The sequence below is a fragment of the Thalassophryne amazonica genome, unplaced genomic scaffold (assembly GCF_902500255.1).
Source record: "Thalassophryne amazonica unplaced genomic scaffold, fThaAma1.1, whole genome shotgun sequence".
Classification (NCBI taxonomy): Eukaryota; Metazoa; Chordata; class Actinopteri; order Batrachoidiformes; family Batrachoididae; genus Thalassophryne; species Thalassophryne amazonica.
The window spans coordinates 13,334-33,938 of NW_022986500.1; the positions used below are offsets into that span (position 1 = coordinate 13,334).

The window sequence follows — 20,605 nt, forward strand, 5'->3', positions numbered from 1 at the left end:
GGCGTGTCTTAAAGCTGATTCAGGAAGACTGGATGCACTTTTAAAAGCGACTGAATCGGATTTTTGTTGTCTAATTTTAATTTTTAATTTTCAAAAACAAACAGTTGTGACGTTTTACGCAGTGACATCATCGTCATGCTTTTGGAGGTGTTTTTTCTCCTTGTGACGTCATGTTTGAGCGGAGAGTCCACGAGAAGAAACGTTCTGCTGATAATCGGTCAGATTATATATTTTTAAATATTAAACTTAACAATATAACCAGAAGGAAAAGAAATCTGCTAAAGTTACGGCTGTTTATTAAATATCAGTCAGTTATTTAATAAAATTAGACATTTATTAAATATCAGTTAAATTACTGACATTTATTAAATATCAGTCAGTTATTTAATAAAATTACTGACATTTAGTAAATATCAGTCAGTTATTTAATAAAGTTATAAAACCAGAATCTGAGCCTAGTAAAACCTTAAAATTTAACCCAAATAAAACCCGAATCTGATCCTAATAACACCTTAATTTGACCAAATAAAACCTTGGTTTGACCCAAATAAAACCTTAATTTGACCCAAACAAAAGCCTAATGTGTTCCTAATGAAACTTTAACTTAACCCAAATAAAACCCTAATCTGACCCAAATAAAACCTTAATATGACCACAATAAAACCTTAATTTGACCCAAATAAAACCTTAATATGACCACAATAAAACCTTAATTTGACCCAAATAAAACCTTAATATGACCACAATAAAACCTTAATTTGACCCAAATAAAACCTTAATATGACCACAATAAAACCCTAATCTGACCCAAATAAAACCTTAATTTGACCCAAATAAAAGCCTAATGTGTTCCTAATGAAACTTTAACTTAACCCAAATAAAACCCTAATCTGACCCAAATAAAACCTTAATATGACCACAATAAAACCTTAATTTGACCCAAATAAAACCTTAATATGACCACAATAAAACCTTAATTTGACCCAAATAAAACCTTAATATGACCACAATAAAACCTTAATTTGACCCAAATAAAACCTTAATTTGACCCAAATAAAACCTTAATTTGACCCAAATAAAACCTTAATATGACCACAATAAAACCTTAATTTGACCCAAATAAAACCTTAATATGACCACAATAAAACCTTAATTTGACCCAAATAAAACCTTAATATGACCACAATAAAACCTTAATTTGACCCAAATAAAACCTTAATATGACCACAATAAAACCTTAATTTGACCCAAATAAAACCTTAATATGACCACAATAAAACCTTAATCTGACCCAAATAAAACCTTAATATGACCACAATAAAACCTTAATTTGACCCAAATAAAACCTTAATATGACCACAATAAAACCTTAATTTGACCCAAATAAAACCTTAATATGACCACAATAAAACCCTAATCTGACCCAAATAAAACCTTAATTTGACCCAAATAAAAGCCTAATGTGTTCCTAATGAAACTTTAACTTAACCCAAATAAAACCCTAATCTGACCCAAATAAAAGCCTTAATATGACCACAATAAAACCTTAATTTGACCCAAATAAAACCTTAATATGACCACAATAAAACCTTAATTTGACCCAAATAAAACCTTAATATGACCACAATAAAACCTTAATTTGACCCAAATAAAACCTTAATATGACCACAATAAAACCTTAATCTGACCCAAATAAAACCTTAATATGACCACAATAAAACCCTAATCTGACCCAAATAAAACCTTAATATGACCACAATAAAACCTTAATTTGACCCAAATAAAACCTTAATATGACCACAATAAAACCTTAATTTGACCCAAATAAAACCTTAATATGACCACAATAAAACCTTAATTTGACCCAAATAAAACCTTAATATGACCACAATAAAACCTTAATTTGACCCAAATAAAACCTTAATATGACCACAATAAAACCTTAATCTGACCCAAATAAAACCTTAATATGACCACAATAAAACCTTAATTTGACCCAAATAAAACCTTAATATGACCACAATAAAACCCTAATCTGACCCAAATAAAACCTTAATATGACCACAATAAAACCTTAATTTGACCCAAATAAAACCTTAATATGACCACAATAAAACCTTAATCTGACCCAAATAAAACCTTAATATGACCACAATAAAACCTTAATTTGACCCAAATAAAACCTTAATATGACCACAATAAAACCTTAATTTGACCCAAATAAAACCTTAATTTGACCCAAATAAAAGCCTAATGTGTTCCTAATGAAACTTTAACTTAACCCAAATAAAACCCTAATCTGACCCAAATAAAACCTTAATTTGACCCAAATAAAAGCCTAATGTGTTCCTAATGAAACTTTAACTTAACCCAAATAAAACCCTAATCTGACCCAAATAAAACCTTAATATGACCACAATAAAACCTTAATTTGACCCAAATAAAACCCTAATCTGACCCAAATAAAACCTTAATATCACCACAATAAAACCTTAATTTGACCAAAATAAAACCATAATCTGAGCCTAATAAAACCTTAAAATTTGACCCAAATAAAACCGTTATTTGACCCAAATAAAACCGTAATCTGATCTGAATAAAATCTTAATTTGACCCAAATAAAACCCTAATCTGATCCTAATAAAACCTTAATTTCACCAACTAAAACTGTAATCTGAGCCTAATAAAACCCTAATTTTACCCAACTAAGACCGCAATCTGATCCAAATAAAACCTTAATCTGAGCCAAATAAAACCTTAATTGGACCCAACTAAAATTGCAATCTGATCGAAATAAAACCTTAATTTGACCCAATTAAAACTGTAATCTGAGCTGAATAAATCCTTAATTTGACCCAACTAAAACTGTAATCTGAGCCTAAGAAAACCTTAATTTGACCAAATAAAACCTTAATTTGATCCAAATAACACCCTAATTTGACCCAAATAAAACCCTAATCTGATACTAATAAAACCTTAATATGACCACAATAAAACCTTAATTTGACCCAAATAAAACCATAATCTGAGCCTAGTAAAACCTTAAAATTTAACCCAAATAAAACCGTAATCGGAGACTAATGAAAACTATTTGACCCAAATAAAACCGTAATCTGATCCAAATAAAACCTTAATTTGACCAAATTAAAACCATAAACTGAGTTAAAACTCAAAATCAGCTTGTTAGTAGTTGCAAGCATGGAAATAGAGGCCTGGAATGGACGTCACGTGACTAGCGGCGTGCCGCACGGCGGCCGTTACTAAGGGTGGACAGAACACCTTGAGTCAGTTAAGGCACCTGTTAAATAGAAGTGAAATGAGGAGAAAAAAGGCAACCAGAGCTTCAGCATCAACTGCACCAACTACAAAAACGAATTCTCCAATATTAAAATAAACTGTACAAGAGCCTTAATGTAATTATGTAAAACAAATGTCTATTTTAAAGTCGCGATGTTGAAATTTAATATCGATATACTGAGACTATAACTCAGCACCATAAGTTCTTTTCATTAAGCTGTGTTCACATGCATACAGATACGGAAACAAAAATGTTTAAATATATTTATGTATATATACTTGCAGTGTTTAATATGATATGTACATGTGGTCACAGCCGGCATTTAAATTATAACAGTGTGGTTGGAGGGATGGAGGAAGTACTTTTTACACTGACTGAGGGTCAAAAGTCATAAATTCTGAATGTCTTTATAACTACTTGGAATAAAATGTTAGTAAAAATCATATATGTTATTGTTATTAAAAGACTAGTAATAATATTACAGTGGAAAAAGCAGCAAGATAAATGAGCACAATGGCAAGACAGACTTCAGATTTATATTTTAATACATATCCAGGCATGTATGGGTTCATTAGAGCTTTTAATCAGCTTGAATACAACTTACAAGGCTTCATTTATAAAAACCCATCAAGAAATATGATGATAGGAAAAAAACCATCACAGTATATTTTCCCCAAATTTCCACACTTTACATAAAGCTTTTTTTCTACCCAGACATGTATGAGTTCATTAGAAAGAGCAATTAAAGGGCTTTAAAACAAGCCTACGTTTATTAAAATCCGTTAAGAAATAGGGACGCTAGTGCAAAAAAAAGCGGTCAGTTTATTATTGATGAGCTGCACATCTCCACCCTTAGTATTGGTGCCTTCCTGTCCTGAGCAACACTAATAGATTGAGACGCGCATGTCCATTCCAGTCTCTGTTTCCATGGTTGCAAGTGTACCGGAGACAGTACTGGAATTTATCAGTTATCTGTAACTTCCGATACATTTTTGGGTGGTTTATATTTTATCTTTATCAAAGATAACTTTTCAGTTATCTGATTATCTGTTATCGAAGTTAATTTTTTGGTTATCTGTGCCCACCACTGTCTGAGCCTAATAAACCTGTAATCTGATCCAAATAAAACCATAATGTGACCCAAATAAAACTGTAATCTGATCCAAATAAAACCCTAATGTGACCCAAATAAAACCTAATTGGACCCAAATAAAACCTTAATCTGATCCAAATAAAACCTTAATTTGACCCAAATAAAAGCTTAATTTGACCCAAATAAAACCTTAATGCGATCCAAATAAAACCTTAATCCGATCCAAATAAAAGATTAATTTGACCCAAATAAAACCTTAATTTGACCCAAATAAAACCTTAATCCGATCCAAATAAAACCTTAATCCGATCCAAATAAAACCTTAATCTGATCCAAATAAACCTTTTAAATATGACCCAAATAAAACCTTAATCTGATCCAAATAAAACCTTAATCTGAGCCTAATAAACCTTTTAAATATGACCCAAATAAAACCTTAATCTGATCCAAATAAAACCTTAATCTGCTCTAAATAAAACCTTAATTTGACCCAAGTAAAACCCTAATCTGAGCCTAATAAACCTTTTAAATATGACCCAAATAAAACCTTAATCTGATCCAAATAAAACCTTAATCTGATCCAAATAAAACCTTAATTTGACCCAAATAAAACCTTAATCTGATCCAAATAAAACCTTAATCTGATCCAAATAAAACCTTAACCTGATCCAAATAAAACCTTAATTTGACCCAAATAACACCATAATTTGATCCAAATAAAACCCTAATCTGAGCCTAATAAACCTTTTAAATATGACCCAAATAAAACCTTAATTTGACCCAAATAACACCATAATTTGATCCAAATAAAACCCTAATCTGAGCCTAATAAACCTTTTAAATATGACCCAAATAAAACCTTAATTTGACCCAGATAAATCCCTAATCTGATCCTAATAATACCATAATCTGTTGCGCAGAAGCAGTTTTATGTGTAAAAATTTGTAAATGTTTTGTGAAGCGCTGTCATATGATGACTGTTTCATGTCCTGCAGCCGATGACGCCGGCTTTGAGACTGATGTCTATAACCACTCGGTGGTCCGAACCCCAAACCTTCGTAATCTGGCCCGGCGCAGCCTGGTGTTCAGCGAGGCCTTTACGGCCGTCAGCAGCTGCTCACCGAGTCGCTCCTCCATCCTCACTGGCCTGCCACAGGTAACACACACACACACACGCACACACACACAAACACAGACACACACATGCACACACGCACAGACACAAAAACACACACACAGACATAAATACACAAACACACGCACACAGTCTCTGTGTCTGTCTGTCTGTCATCCTCAGCATCAGAACGGCATGTACGGCCTTCATCAGGGAGTTCATCACTTCAGCACTTTTGATGGAATCCAAAGTCTCCCGCTGCTCCTGAACCACGCTGACGTCCACACGGGTAAAGACAAAATTCCTGCTATGTCTTCAGTCGCTGCTCTTCTGTTCTTTGCTCGATTGATCGTCAATGTTTCGGCCTAAAAAAAACAACAACAAAAATCATTCAAAAGAAGACACTGTTGGTTTGGTCCAGACTGGATTCTGGGTGACGGTTCTTTGCTCCTGTTCGTGTTGTAACTGATGAGTTCTGGATCCAATGTGACTGCAGCTGTGGACAGACAGGCTGCCGTCTCTAAGTGTCTCCTCCTCATCTCCGTCCCTCAGGTATTATTGGGAAGAAGCACGTGGGTCCTGCTTCCGTCTACCCCTTTGATTTCGCCTACACAGAGGAGAACAGCTCCGTGCTGCAGGTGGGGAGGAATATTACTCGGATCAAACTCCTGGTACGAAGGTTTTTCCAGACTCACAAAGAGGAAGTGTTTGTACAAAGACGAAAGACAGCAGGAAGTAAAGACCGAGAAAAGGCGGAAGAAAGACCCTTTTTTCTCTACATCGCATTCCATGACCCCCATCGGTGCGGACATTCCCAGCCGCAGTACGGAACCTTCTGTGAGAAGTTTGGGAATGGACAACCGGGGATGGGCAGTATTCCCGACTGGACACCAGAATACTACAAACCAGAGGAAGTACAGGTCAGTGACCATGAGACGTCAAAAAGTACGAAATACTACAAACCAGAGGAAGTACAGGTCAGTGACCACGAGACGTCAAAAAGTATGAAATACTACAAACCAGAGGAAGTACAGGTCAGTGACCGCGAGACATCAAAAAGTACCAAATACTACAAACCAGAGGAACTACAGGTCTGTGACCGCGAGACGTCAAAAAGTACGAAATACTACAAACCAGAGGAAGTACAGGTCAGTGACCGTGAGACGTCAAAAGTATAGAATACTACAAACCAGAGGAAGTACAGGTCAGTGACCGCGAGACGTCAAAAAGTACAAAATACTACAAACCAGAGGAAGTACAGGTCAGTGACCGCGAGACGTCAAAAAGTATGAAATTCTACAAACCAGAGGAAGTACAGGTCAGTGACCGCAAGACGTCAAAAAGTACGAAATACTACAAACCAGAGGAACTACAGGTCTGTGACCGCGAGACGTCAAAAAGTACGAAATACTACAAACCAGAGGAAGTACAGGTCAGTGACCGTGAGACGTCAAAAGTATAGAATACTACAAACCAGAGGAAGTACAGGTCAGTGACCGCGAGACGTCAAAAGTATAGAATACTACAAACCAGAGGAAGTACAGGTCTGTGACCGCGAGACGTCAAAAAGTACGAAATACTACAAACCAGAGGAAGTACAGGTCAGTGACCGTGAGACGTCAAAAGTATAGAATACTACAAACCAGAGGAAGTACAGGTCAGTGACCGCGAGACGTCAAAAAGTACAAAATACTACAAACCAGAGGAAGTACAGGTCAGTGACCGCGAGACGTCAAAAAGTATGAAATACTACAAACCAGAGGAACTACAGGTCAGTGACCGCAAGACGTCAAAAAGTACCAAATACTACAAACCAGAGGAACTACAGGTCTGTGACCGCGAGACGTCAAAAAGTACGAAATACTACAAACCAGAGGAAGTACAGGTCAGTGACCGTGAGACGTCAAAAGTATAGAATACTACAAACCAGAGGAAGTACAGGTCAGTGACCGCGAGACGTCAAAAAGTACAAAATACTACAAACCAGAGGAAGTACAGGTCAGTGACCGCGAGACGTCAAAAAGTATGAAATACTACAAACCAGAGGAACTACAGGTCAGTGACCGCAAGACGTCAAAAAGTACGAAATACTACAAACCAGAGGAACTACAGGTCTGTGACCGCGAGACGTCAAAAAGTACGAAATACTACAAACCAGAGGAAGTACAGGTCAGTGACCGTGAGACGTCAAAAGTATAGAATACTACAAACCAGAGGAAGTACAGGTCAGTGACCGCGAGACGTCAAAAGTATAGAATACTACAAACCAGAGGAAGTACAGGTCAGTGACCGCGAGACGTCAAAAAGTACAAAATACTACAAACCAGAGGAAGTACAGGTCAGTGACTGCAAGACATCACAAAGTACCAAATACTACAAACCAGAGGAAGTACAGGTCAGTGACCGTGAGACATCAAAAAGTACAGAATACACAAACCAGTGGAACTACAGGTCAGTGACCGCGAGACATCAAAAAGTATGAAATACCACAAACTAGAGGAAGTACAGCTCAGTGACTGCGAGATGTCAAAAAGTACAGAATACCACAAACCAGAGGAAGTACAGGTCAGTGACTGCGAGACATCAAAAAGTACAGAATACCACAAACCAGAGGAAGTACAGCTCAGTGCCTGCGAGATGTCATAAAGTACAAAATACCACAAACCAGAGGAAGTACAGCTCAGTGACCACAAGACGTCAAAAATACGTTTTTGTTTGATTTGTGGTTTTTCTTTCGGTGCGTCGCTGTGACATCTCCACGGTTTTATGAAGCTCGTTATAAAGAATTAACAATCCTTGAATCTTTTCACAGTTTGTCACATGCTGGTTTCTGATCTGTCCCCATCTCATGGACTTCAGGTTCCCCCGTTTGTGCCGGACACGTCGGCGGCGCGGGCTGACATCTGTGCACAGTACACCACCGTGAGCAGGCTGGACCAGGGTACGACACCTGCACATCTGAAGTTCGAGACCCTGTTGAGATGCCGCTCCTTCTCTAAATTACGATGTCCTCTGTAGGTATCGGTTTGGTTCTCCAAGAACTCCAGGAAGCCGGTTATGAGAACAACACTCTGGTCATCTACAGCTCGGATAACGGGATCCCCTTCCCCAACGGCAGAACCAACCTATACCGCTCCGGTGTAGCGGAACCTATGCTGGTGTCATCTCCAGAGCACAGGGGGCGGTGGGGAGACACCAGCCGGGCCTACGTCAGCCTGCTGGGTAAGAAGGGTCGGGATAGGGGAGGACATCAGGATCCATCAGACAGAGTATTAGAGGAAGTCCACCTCAGTGCTGTCTGCTCCGAAGACCAGATTAGGTTGGTTTCATGTGGTTCGTGTCTCTCGTAGTTCAGAATCACGAATTAGACGAGCATGAAGAGCACGAAGGAACGAAGTGAGGGAAGCCACCAAAACACGGGTGAATGCACTAAAGGACTTCCAGGCTTCCAGGCTTCAGCGGTCACAACTGTGGCGCTTGTCAACGGCGACAGTCTACATGATTTATATTAAAAACAAACATTTGTCAATATCCCAATATTGACTGTGTTTTCCACTCGGCCAGATCAGAGTCGAGTGACACACAGACTCTGAAACCTGCCTCCAGTTATGTGCTTCAGTTTTTAATTGACAAAATCTTACAGTCATAAAGTGAGAACTTGTTTTAAACAATATTATCACCAGCTGTCCTAAAGTTGTGTTCCAGTGTTGCAGACCAAACGGTCCCCCCTAAAGATGGGTCCGCCGTGCCTTCACTGCGCATGCGTCATTTGGGACCACAGCAGCTTTTCTGAGTCTGATTAATGTGATTATTACCCATCAGATGACAACGTAAAACCTCTTAAATCATTCTGAAGTCAGTTTGAAGCAGAAACGAGGTGATAATCGATGAGTTGCTGCTGAAGCTTTGAAATGACGGAGGCGCAGTGAATGCATCAATTTGCAGCTTGTGCACAACCCCAATTCCAATGAAGTTGGGACGTTGTGTAAAATGTAAATAAAAACACAATACAATGATTTTCAAATCCTCTTCAACCAATATTCAATTGAATACACCACAAAGACAAGATATTTAATGTTCAAACTGATAAACTTTATTGTTTTTGTGCAAATATTTGCTCACAGACTGAGAAACAGTTTCTTCCCCAAAGCCATAACCACATTAAACTCTAGCATGCACTGATCCTCCTTGTGCAATCTCAACCATGTGCAATAATCCAATCACCCATGGACAATATACATTTCTGTGCAATATATTTATATATTTATATCCAAGCTGTACCTTGCATTAGTGTCAATTGTATATATATTTTTCCTTACATTGTTGAATTTTTCTTTATATTTTGTTTTTGATACATATTCTTGCACTATTTTTTAATCTCTTTTTTTTGCACTGTTTTTATTCTATTTTATTGCACTGCAACTGGATGGCCCTAATCTCGTTGTACCAACGTATAATGCCAATAAAAGGCATTCTGATTCTGATTCTGATTTTGAAATGGATGCCTGCAACACGTTTCAAAAAAGCTGGGACAGTGGTATGTTTCCCACTGTGTTACATCACCTTTCCTTCTAACAACACTCAATAAGCATTTGGGAACTGAGGACACTAATTGTTGAAGCTTTGTAGGTGGAATTCTTTCCCATTCTTGCTTGATGTATGACTTCAGTTGTTCAACAGTCTGGGGTCTCTGTTGTCGTATTTTGCGCTTCATAATGCACCACACATTTTCAATGGGCGACAGGTCTGGACTGCAGGCAGGCCAGTCTAGTACCCGCACTCTTTTACTATGAAGCCACACTGTTGTAACACGTGCAGAATGTGGCTTGGCATTGTCTTGCTGAAATAAGCAGGGACGTCCCTGAAAAAGACGTTGCTTGGATGGCAGCATGTGTTGCTCCAAAACCTGGATGTACCTTTCAGCATTGATGGTGCCATCACAGATGTGTAAGTTGTCCATGCCATGGGCACTAACACACCCCCATACCATCACAGATGCTGGCTTTTGAACTTTGTGCTGGTAACAATCTGGATGGTCTTTTTCCTCTTTTGTCCAGAGGACACGACGTCCATGATTTCCAAAAACAATTTGAAATGTGGACTCATCAGACCACAGCACACTTTTCCACTTTGCATCTGTCCATTTCAAATGAGCTCAGGACCAGAGAAGGTGGCGGTGTTTCTGGATGTTGTTGATGTTTGGCTTTCACTTTGCATGGTAGAGTTTTAACTTGTACTTGTAGATGTAGCGACGAATTGCATTAACAGACAATGGTTTTATGAAGTGTTCCTGAGCCCACGCGGTAAGATCCTTTACACAATGATGTTGGTTTTTAATGCAGTGCCCCCTGAGGGATCAAAAGTCATGGGCATTCAATGTTGGTTTTTGGCCTTGCCGCTTACGTGTAGAAAGTTCTCCAGATTCTCTGAATCTTTTGATTATATTATGGACTGTAGATGATGGAATCCCTAAAGTCCTTGCAATTGAATGTTGAGAAACATTGTTCTTAAACTGTTGGACTCTTTTTTCATGCAGTTGTTCACAAAGTGGTGATCCTCAACCCATCTTTGCTTGTGAATGGCTGAGCCTTTTGGGGATGCTCCTTTTATACCCAATCATGACACTCACCTGTTTACAATTAACCTGTTCACCTGTGAATGTTCCAAACAGGTGTTCTTTGAGCATTCATCAACTTTCCCAGTCTTTTGTTGCCCCATCCCAGCTTTTTTTGAAACATGTTGCAGGCATCCATTTCAAAATGAGCAAATATTTGCACAAAAACAATAAAGTTTATCAGTTTGAACATTAAATATCTTGTCTTTGTGGTGTATTCAACTGAATATAGGTTGAAGAGGATTTTCAAATCATTGTATTCTGTTTATATTTACATTTTACACAACGTCCCAACTTCATTGGAATTGGGGTTGTAGTTGTGGCGCTCTGATTGCTTCCTTCGTCTTTTATGATGAAATAATTCTGAATTTATGTGTAAATGACTGTTGTACTAAAGCTTCAGATATCTGTCACTGAGACAGATAATGACTGGAGGCAGTTTGAAGCAGAAATGAGGTGATAATCACTGAACCGCGGCTAGTGACGCAAGCATATTTTTGCTGATGTCCACAGAAAGAAAGTGATGATCTTTACTGTTTTTTTTTTTTCTTTTATGACATCTCTGCATCAGTTTGCAGATCAAAGTGCAACACTGAGTGATGTCATAAAGACAGTTTAACATCTTTGACCTTCATTTCCGGTGTTTCTGTTAAACCATCAGTGCGTTCTCTCCAACATGGAGCAGGTTGACGATTTCAGCAGAATGAGGTAAAAAATGCTGATTTAACAAAATATAATCCACAGCTCTTCTACAAACGTCTGGATGTCACTGGTTCAGGGGTCATTCCGGTGTCACAGGTTATCTCCCTGCCCCAGAGCTGTAGTATTATCACCCATTTCATCCTACCCAGATTTATACATGACTGAAAGAGTGGAAACAGCACTGGTATTATCTGTCTCAGTGATGTGGTCTCACCCTGGACTGACTGTAGACCATTTGATAAAAAGCCAATTCCCATCTTGACCACATATCTACTTGTGGACACACAAAGGTTGACTACAGAAGTAAGATCCTCCATTATGAAGTGACTGACCCCTCTTTTGTGTAAATTCTCTCAATTCGGATGTACAGTTTCTTCCCTCGTCACGTTCATTATCTGACCTTCCCACGTAAGGCCGGGGTGGGGTGGGGGGTAAGACCTGACCTGGATATCTTACACATACTGCCATGGTTATGTTGGGCTGAACTGAGTGATATTCAGAATTCTTGATGTTGGGGTGGGGGTGGGAGGGGGAAGAGATCCAGGTCACAATATCTTACCCCCACCCCATCATGGACAGGGGACAGGGATATCCAGGGTGGAAAGATATACTGTTACACCAGGTCGCATCAGTGAAGAATCTGCCAACATCTCTCAGAATTTTGTAAATCTTTATGGGATGTTTGGATTAATGCAAATGAAGTTTCCACTAACTGGCACCCCCTTGTGAAGAGTCATATCTCTGAAAATATATCCGCTATTTTTTTGAGTTGTTTTAAAGCTCTCTTCATGCTCTACAAGCTTCCCTCCAGCTCATTTTCACAGTATTGACCAGTAGTTTGAAGATATTTGAAGGACACATGTTTTGGAAGGCGGGGGGGGGGGGGTCACATCGTGAGTGTAACAGATACTGTGCGATCAGTACAGTGATCATTTTCATACCCAGCACTCACGCTGTGGTGGCTCTGACCATGATGTTCAGTCGTGTGCAGTCAGTGTTACTGCATCGTGATCGTGTGGAACCAAAAAGCGAGTCCACCACGAACCAACAAGACCTGGTCGAAGGTCGGGTATATAGTTTCTCTAACCTGAGTACATACATGCACTGCTCATTAACATCACTGTCCTCATCAACACTCAAAAACTGAAACCAAAGGGAATTCAAAACATAAAAGTGAAAACTAAAGGAAAAATACGTTCACTGGTTTTCTTCCTCCCCAGGACTGTGTGTGGATCAGGTGGATGAATGGGTTAATGGTCAGTTTTCTCAGGGGTCTGTCACGGGTCACATTTGTAGTGGTGGATTCTGGTCTCAGTTTGGTTAGATTTGTGAAATTCCTTCTCATTTTTTTTCACCTCACAGTCTCCGCTGATTTCCTTCTGTGCTCTTATTTTGACATCCAAGCAGTGTTTTCTTCATGTACCTTGACTTCCTGGTTTAGGTCTTCAGGGTTTTCAGATTTTTGCACTTCAGTGTCTAATTGTTGGCTGGCCTTGATACGTGCTGTTAGACCCTTTCCTCATTGCCAGATTGTCTAACTTCATTCCTGCTGTCTCGTTATTTCCTCATGTGTTTCTTCATGCTGAAATGCTCAGGGTTTGGTGTGTCTCCACCATGACAGATATTATGCCCACCATTCTGGACTGGTTCTCGATTCCATACCCGTCCTACAGCCTGCCTGGAAGCCCTGACACCCCGGTCCATCTCACTGGTCGATCCTTGCTCCCCGCTCTGGTCTCTGAGCCCAGCACCTGGCATACTGTCTATGCCAGCCAGTCCCTCCATGAGGTCTGTGATCTTCAAGACACATTATGGGCACCATTTCCATCAAGGAATCAAACACGTCACTGACCACATTTCTTTCATTTTAGGTGACCATGTACTATCCAATCCGCTCTGTCTACCAGGGTGCGTATCATCTTCTCCACAACCTGCACTACAGGATGCCCTTCCCCATTGACCAGGACCTCTATGTGTCCCCCACCTTCCAGGACCTGCTGAACCGTACCAGGCTCGGTGAGCCGACACACTGGTTCAAAAGTCTGGGTCAGTATTACTCCAGGCAGCGCTGGGAGCTTTACAACACCAGGTCAGTGTGATCAGCTCAGCGGTGATCAATAAATGATGACAAAAGAGAACGTCTTCATTATAGCAGGAGACATCTGCGAGCGTGCGCTGGTGCCACACGTCCCAGCATCTATCACATGACAGAATCTGGGTCCTGGATCGCAGCCACCCAGGCAGAGAACTGGTCCATCCGAACCTTTCAAAAATAACATCTACCTGCTGTGGTCAGGTGACATGAGTGTGTCCTTGACCTTCTCCAGTCTCTGGGGTCCTCAGTACTGAGACACCTGTGTCCTGGATCATGTCCAGAGAAACTCACCACATGGACTAAATGTGGTGTCTGATGTTCCCTCACAGTGTCAGTGATCCTCCTCATCTGAGTCTCACTAAGTAACCGTTCATTGGACACAAAGTCATTCCAGCAGGACCCAACGATCCTCCAGAGTCCACCTCCAGTCCTCACCTTAGGTCACTGGTTAGAGTCCAAATCTGACAACCAGACGGCAAGACATGATGTACCAGGACCCTAAAGACTTGGACCTTGGTTCTCCTGCAAAGACATCAGCACCACCAAACAGCTCACTCAGCTTCTCAAGGATTATATGATTTCACAAAGGTCATAGCATTGACCGTGAAGTCAAGCTCAACAAAACTTTCCTCACCAACAATATACAAATAATAAATGTTTATGAGGTCAATGGTACGAATATTTCATGAGGTGAAAGCTGGAACAAACCATTCAACGACGTTGTGCCCTAAGCACAAAAAACATTGTGCTGACAGCATAGCTACGGCCATCAACACCATGAAGGGCCACCACAAGCCGAAGACCATCAGGTTCCATAGAGCTGGAGAGAAGCCCAGCACTCAACCATGGGCAAAGTCTGGCCTCCTAACCTCTGCCACTGACTGGCAACTTGAAGTAGATTTGGGCAAACAGCTGAAGTTCCCAGCCAGGATAACATCCACACGGCTCCGACTGGATATGATCATTGTGTCAGACTCAACCAAACAGCTGATCATTCTGGAGCTCACAGTACCCTGGGAAGGCCGCATGGAAAAAGCCAATGAGAGGAAGCGTGCCAAGTATCAGGAGCTGGTGGACAAAAGCAGGAGGCAAGGTTGGAAGACTCGCTGCAAACCTTTGGAGGTGGGTTGCTGAGGATTTGCAGGGCGGTCTCTCTGCAAAGTTCACACATTGCTTGGCCTGTCTGGTGAGGCAAAGAGGAAGGCCATTAGGTCTGCTACTGATGCTGCAGAGAAAGCCACAAGGTGGCTATGGATCAAGAGGGCAGATCCTTGGGCAAACGCTGCTGGGGCACAGGCTGGAGTCTGATCAACCCCAGTCGGGTTGCCTGGGCGAGGGTGTCTGATGTTGTAAGACCAGAAACATCCAGTGAGCCCAGGTTACATCACTGTTGATGTGTCCTAGCGCATCTGCAAGATGTGTCCTAGCGCATCTGCAAGATGTGTCCTCGACCTGCCATTTATGTAAGACCATATAGTAGAGAAGCTTGAATCTTCGACTGGACTGGGTTTCTTGCTCTGGTAGTCTGACTACCAGAGCAAGAATTTTAGCTGAGGAAGCTTCTGCGATTTGAAGCGAAACTGTTATGTGTCGGACGCAGCTCGGAGAACCGACCAGCGTTTGAAGGACCCAGTATGAAATAAGCAGAGCACGGTACAAAGGCTAACTGAATTTAATACATAACAGTGATACAAAAATAACAGAAAGTGCGGTCTGGCGTGGTGCGCTCCCAGCAGCGCTAACGGTCCGGAGCCAGAAGCTGTTCGGACCCAAGGACCCCGCCGACACCCCCCAGGTGGCCGCAACAAACCGAGTCTGTGAAAGAAGGAACCATTATGTGAGTCCACACTCTACACACAGAGAGAACACTTAAAGGTGTACAAACAGCAAACACTTCCTGGCTTGATTACTAATCAGCTTCCCAACCTGCAGGCATGGAACATCCAGTTCACAAAACTCCACTGCAGTGGAAGCCGATACATGACTAACATACAGCTCAATATAATAAGGTGTGAGGGACACCACATTTACTGACTGTATAAATGTTAGTCACAAAATCTAACGTACCTCAGGAAGTGTGCTGACGAGCGTGAGACCTCACCCCCTCCTCTTTCACAGACCGTGCATCAAACCCTGGACGTTCTCTGCATCCACTGATGATGAGATGGCTCCCGAGACGACGATCTCACCCGTCTGGTCACAAGGTCGAGTCTCTGGCAAATACACACTGTATACTCCAGTCTTAAATGCCACCATGTTCCAATCCATATAGATGCACCTCAGCTGTGAGTCCTGACGAGCCGCAGGTGATCAGGGTGAGGTCCTGATAACCTCAGCAACACAGCCACTCAGTCCCAAATGCAAGCCACCTGGAAGGAGAAACAAAGGACAGAAACAAAAAGGCAGCCAGGCCCCCCCAGCCATATAACAGAAACGTCCTCGTGTCAAGAAACCCAGTCCAGTCGAAGATTCAAGCTTCTCTACTATGGAAACCACCTGGACAACTGAGAGCCTTCACAGAAAGACCATATAGGGTTGTACCATGTGCTTTTCATGCTGCCACTTCTGTCTGCCTGTGTGTCTGTCTGTCCGGGATGAACTCCCAAACTATAATATGTAACCCTAAAAACTATATATATTCTGAATCCTCATGACAAGGGGAACAAACTGGTACCATTTTTCTATAAGTTGAACTGAAAATTACCCCCAAAATAGCCGGCTGTGAGTATGACCAGGCAGATTCAAATTTCCAGCCCTGTATATGTGTTGGCCATCTCTGTTTATTTAATCCCTTCCTTCAGCTACTTTATGTTCTCAACTGTTAAGCACCTGACTGTCCTGTACAACCCAGTTTGCCTTCCTGTCTGAATACATTCATTTTATGTTCGTAAAATTGCAGTGTAAAAACAGTGAAATACACCACTACCTCAATTTTGATTCATTGATATTTACATTTACTTTTACCTACCTTTTGTGTGTAATTTTGTTCTAAATTTGATTGCAAAAGAAAGTCTGCATGAAGGACTTCAAATGTGTTTGTCTTTTAACCAAGTGTTTCCACTTAGTTTGGGGACTCCCCAAAGCGCCTTGGGGCAACTGTTTGTTGTGATTTGGTGCTATATAAATAAAACTGATTTGATTTGATTTATAGTTCTGCTGGACAAACTTTAGCCCATTAAACATTATATTTCTAAGACATCAGCATTACAAAAACAAATGTTGGGGATTTGTTTTGATTAAAATGAGTGGCATTTGGTTTATGCCTAAAACAGGTTAACCAGGGCAGCGCCAGGTGCCCCAGCTAGATACTTTTATATAACGGATAAAATAGATCCTTGTCATTTGATATTTTATTAATTTATAAAGAACAGACAAGGGTTTTATATTTTGGTGTTCCACTGCTGCTAAAGTCCAAATTCAAAGGATTCAAGGATTCAAAGGAATTTTATTGTCATATGCACAGAAGAACATGTTCCCTGCACAATGAAATATGTCTACTGCATTTAACCCATCCTAATTGCCAGTAGGAGCAGAAGTCGCCATTAGGCGCCCGGGAAATTCCAGTGATGCTGTGCACTGACTTCGGACTTCCATAAAAAAAGACTTTGTGTAGTTCCTCAGTCTAGCCAAAAATCACGTCAGCTTTTCATGTGAACAGCTCTTCATGCATCCAGACAGTTTACAGCGGAGTGGATTTTGTTCGTGTGTGTTACAAGAATTAGCAGTGTCAGTTAGCTCAATCAAATCATCGTCTCGGTAGAGTCATTGTCCCCTGCGCACACACAACCAAGTCAGCGCTTATGTGCGTATTACCAAAAAAAAGTCTGTGTACGTCCTCAGTGCAGCGAAGAAAAAAAAATCACGTCAGAAATTAGTCCAGCTTTTCATTCTAACTTCCTGCTAACAGCCTCCAGACAGCACAGTGGATTTGTTTTGTGTGTGCATGCGAGTGCGTGTTGTGTGTGTGTGTGTGGGCGCGTGTGTGCGCGCGTCTGTGCAGAGTGCAATGTACCAAACGTATGGAACCAAATTTGCACTCTAAATGAAACCAGACTGCACTCTACGAGGTCTGTTAGAAAACTGTCCGACCTTTTTATTTTTTTTTTAAACTATATGGATTTGAATCATGTGCGCTTGCATCAGCCAAGCTTGAACCTTTGTGCGCATGCGTGAGTTTTTTCATGCCTGTCGGTTGCGTCATTCGCCTGTGGGCAGGCTTTGAGTGAGCACTGGTCCACCCCCCTCGTTGGATTTTCATTGTCAGGGAAATGGCTGAGTGATTGGAGCAGTGCTGAATCAAATTTTTCCAGAAACTATGAGAGACAGCCAGGTGGAAACCATTTGGAAGATGCAGACGGCTTTCGGTGAGGATACTCTGGGCGTCACACAGATTAAGGAGCGTTACAACCGGATTAAAGATGGCCCACAGCGGCGGAGGGCGCGCCGTGCTCTGAGCAGCCATCGACAAGCTGAAACGACTAGATCATTTCCAAAGTGAAGGCTGTGTTGATCCGGGACATCATCTGACTACCAGAGAAATTACAGAAGAGGTGTACATCAGCACTTTTGCAGCACATTCCACTGTTACAGGAGATTTTGTAATGAAAGACGTGCGGAGGAATTCGCACATCGGGACGGAGCCGCAATGGTGCGCAACAAAAAGCACATCCGTGTTGGAAACCATTCGGAAGATTCAGACGGCTTTTGGTGGGTTTTCAGTCGAGTGAGTATCCGAGAAATTGTGTAACAGCTGGGCATGTCACAACTTGTCCTGTGAGACTTCCAACACGTCACACGATGTCCTGGATCAACACAGCCTTCACTTTGGAAATGATCTGGTCATTTCAGCCTGTCGATGGCCGCTCGAAGCACGGCGCGCCCTCAGCCGCTGTGGGCCGTCTTTAATCCGGTTGTAATGCTCCTTAATCTGTGTGATGCCCATAGGATTTTCACCGAAAGCCATCTGAATTTTCCGAATGGTTTCCACCTGGCTGTCTGTCACAGTTTCTGGAAAAATTTGATTCAGCGCTGCTCCAATCGCTCAGCCATTTCCCTGACAATGAAAATCCGACGAGGGGGGTGGACCAGTGCTCACTCAAAGCCTGCCCACAGGCGAATGACGCAACCGACAGGCGTGAAAAAACTTCACGCATGCGCATGAAGATTCAAGCTTGGCTGATGCAAGCGCACATGATTCAAATCCATATAGTTTAAAAAAAATAATAAAAAGGTCGGATAGTTTTCTAACAGACCTCGTAAATGCAATGCAACACAAATGGGACGAATTAATCCATGTTATGTGACATACAAAGCACCAATCAAATGACAAGGATCCACTCAGCCGTTATATAAAGACACCTACACTACAACCCGACCCAACATCCAATCCATGCCAGTATGGAACAAAGTAGAAGCCAGAACACGTTCCTGAGGAACACCCACTGAATCAAATGCTTTGCAGTAATCATTGTCAGCTGCACAATTATGTTCAGTGAGTATTCTGAGCTTGGACATGGTTGATGGTTGACTTGTGGGGTGTGAAGCCCAACTGCTCTGGTCGCCAAGCAGCAAGTCACTGAAACTGAATCCTGAAAAGAATAATCCTTCAGCAGTGTGATACCCGGACACCTGCCGTTCTGCAGGCCGCTCCACTGTGGAACAACCAGTCCTCTTTGCGGGGACAGTCAAAGCACCTTCAGATATCAAATGTCTCCTCCTGTGGACATTGGTGAGTCCAGTCCAAGTCCCAGCAACTTTTAGCGTCTGGTCACGGAACATTTCCCACGTTCCATTTAGATCATCAGTTGTGACATATTGACTATCTGAGTGGTTTGTCTGTTCTGTTAAAATGCTGCTTTGTATTTTCTGCATGTTTTTGTGTTTTTGTCTGCAAAGTGCTCCGAACTCAAACAACACACGTTCCACCAAAATCCTAAAACCTGCTTGACCGCTAACTTCAGTGTTGAGCAAAAAATGAGACATGTAAAGTGTCCATCAGTCACATCAGACTGAAGTCTGTGTTCTTTTCTCTTTTTGGGAACCAGGACGGACCCGTGGGAGCTGAGGAACCTGGCCTTGGACCCGGCGCACGGTGCCGTGCTGGAGAGCCTGAGGCAGCGCCTGCAGAAGTGGCAGTGGGAGACGGGCGACCCGTGGGTGTGTGGGCCAGACTACGTCCTGGAGGACAGGTTGGAGCCGCGCTGCAGACCGCTCTACAATGGCCTCTGATGGACTCGAATGGTTCCTTCATTTTCATTATCATCCTTTAACCCTCTGGGGTAAAAGGGCATTTTTTGGACAGTTCACTCGCCTGGCATAAATGTTTTATTATTGCTGTTAACAGCTCTCCCTGCATCCCACAATCAAGTTTTATGTCTCTTTTTTTCAGGACAACCTGTACTTTCAAAATATATATGCTTTTGTTGTGTCTTGTAAGTGTAATAAAGGTTTACAATCAGAAATAAGAAAGGAAAAAGTAAAGCGGAAAATAATTTTCCACCCACATTTATTCAAAACACACAGCAAACTATAATAAACAACTGTTTTAACACTTTATAAAGGTAATTTGGGCTCTTGTGTGAAAGACTGTACAACAAAAAGGTTCAAACAATAAACACAAATACACATATTGAACAATGTATCCAAAATGGTCTATGCGTTTTGTTTGTCTTCATCTCAAAGCAATTTCT

General features: G+C 41.4%; 1 protein-coding gene across 1 annotated transcript; it reads left to right on the forward strand.

The window, feature by feature from the left end:
- Positions 1–4: 4 nt before the first annotated feature.
- sgsh (N-sulfoglucosamine sulfohydrolase (sulfamidase)) lies at positions 5–20,285 on the forward strand. The gene is made up of 9 exons (XM_034165751.1): positions 5–217; positions 5,387–5,547; positions 5,689–5,794; positions 6,058–6,425; positions 8,365–8,446; positions 8,524–8,727; positions 13,443–13,609; positions 13,693–13,910; positions 19,961–20,285. Exons 1-9 carry the CDS (start codon positions 136–138, stop codon positions 20,142–20,144), a joined length of 1,572 nt encoding a protein of 523 aa, XP_034021642.1. The 5' UTR covers positions 5–135; the 3' UTR covers positions 20,145–20,285.
- The last annotated feature ends 320 nt before the right edge of the window (positions 20,286–20,605 follow it).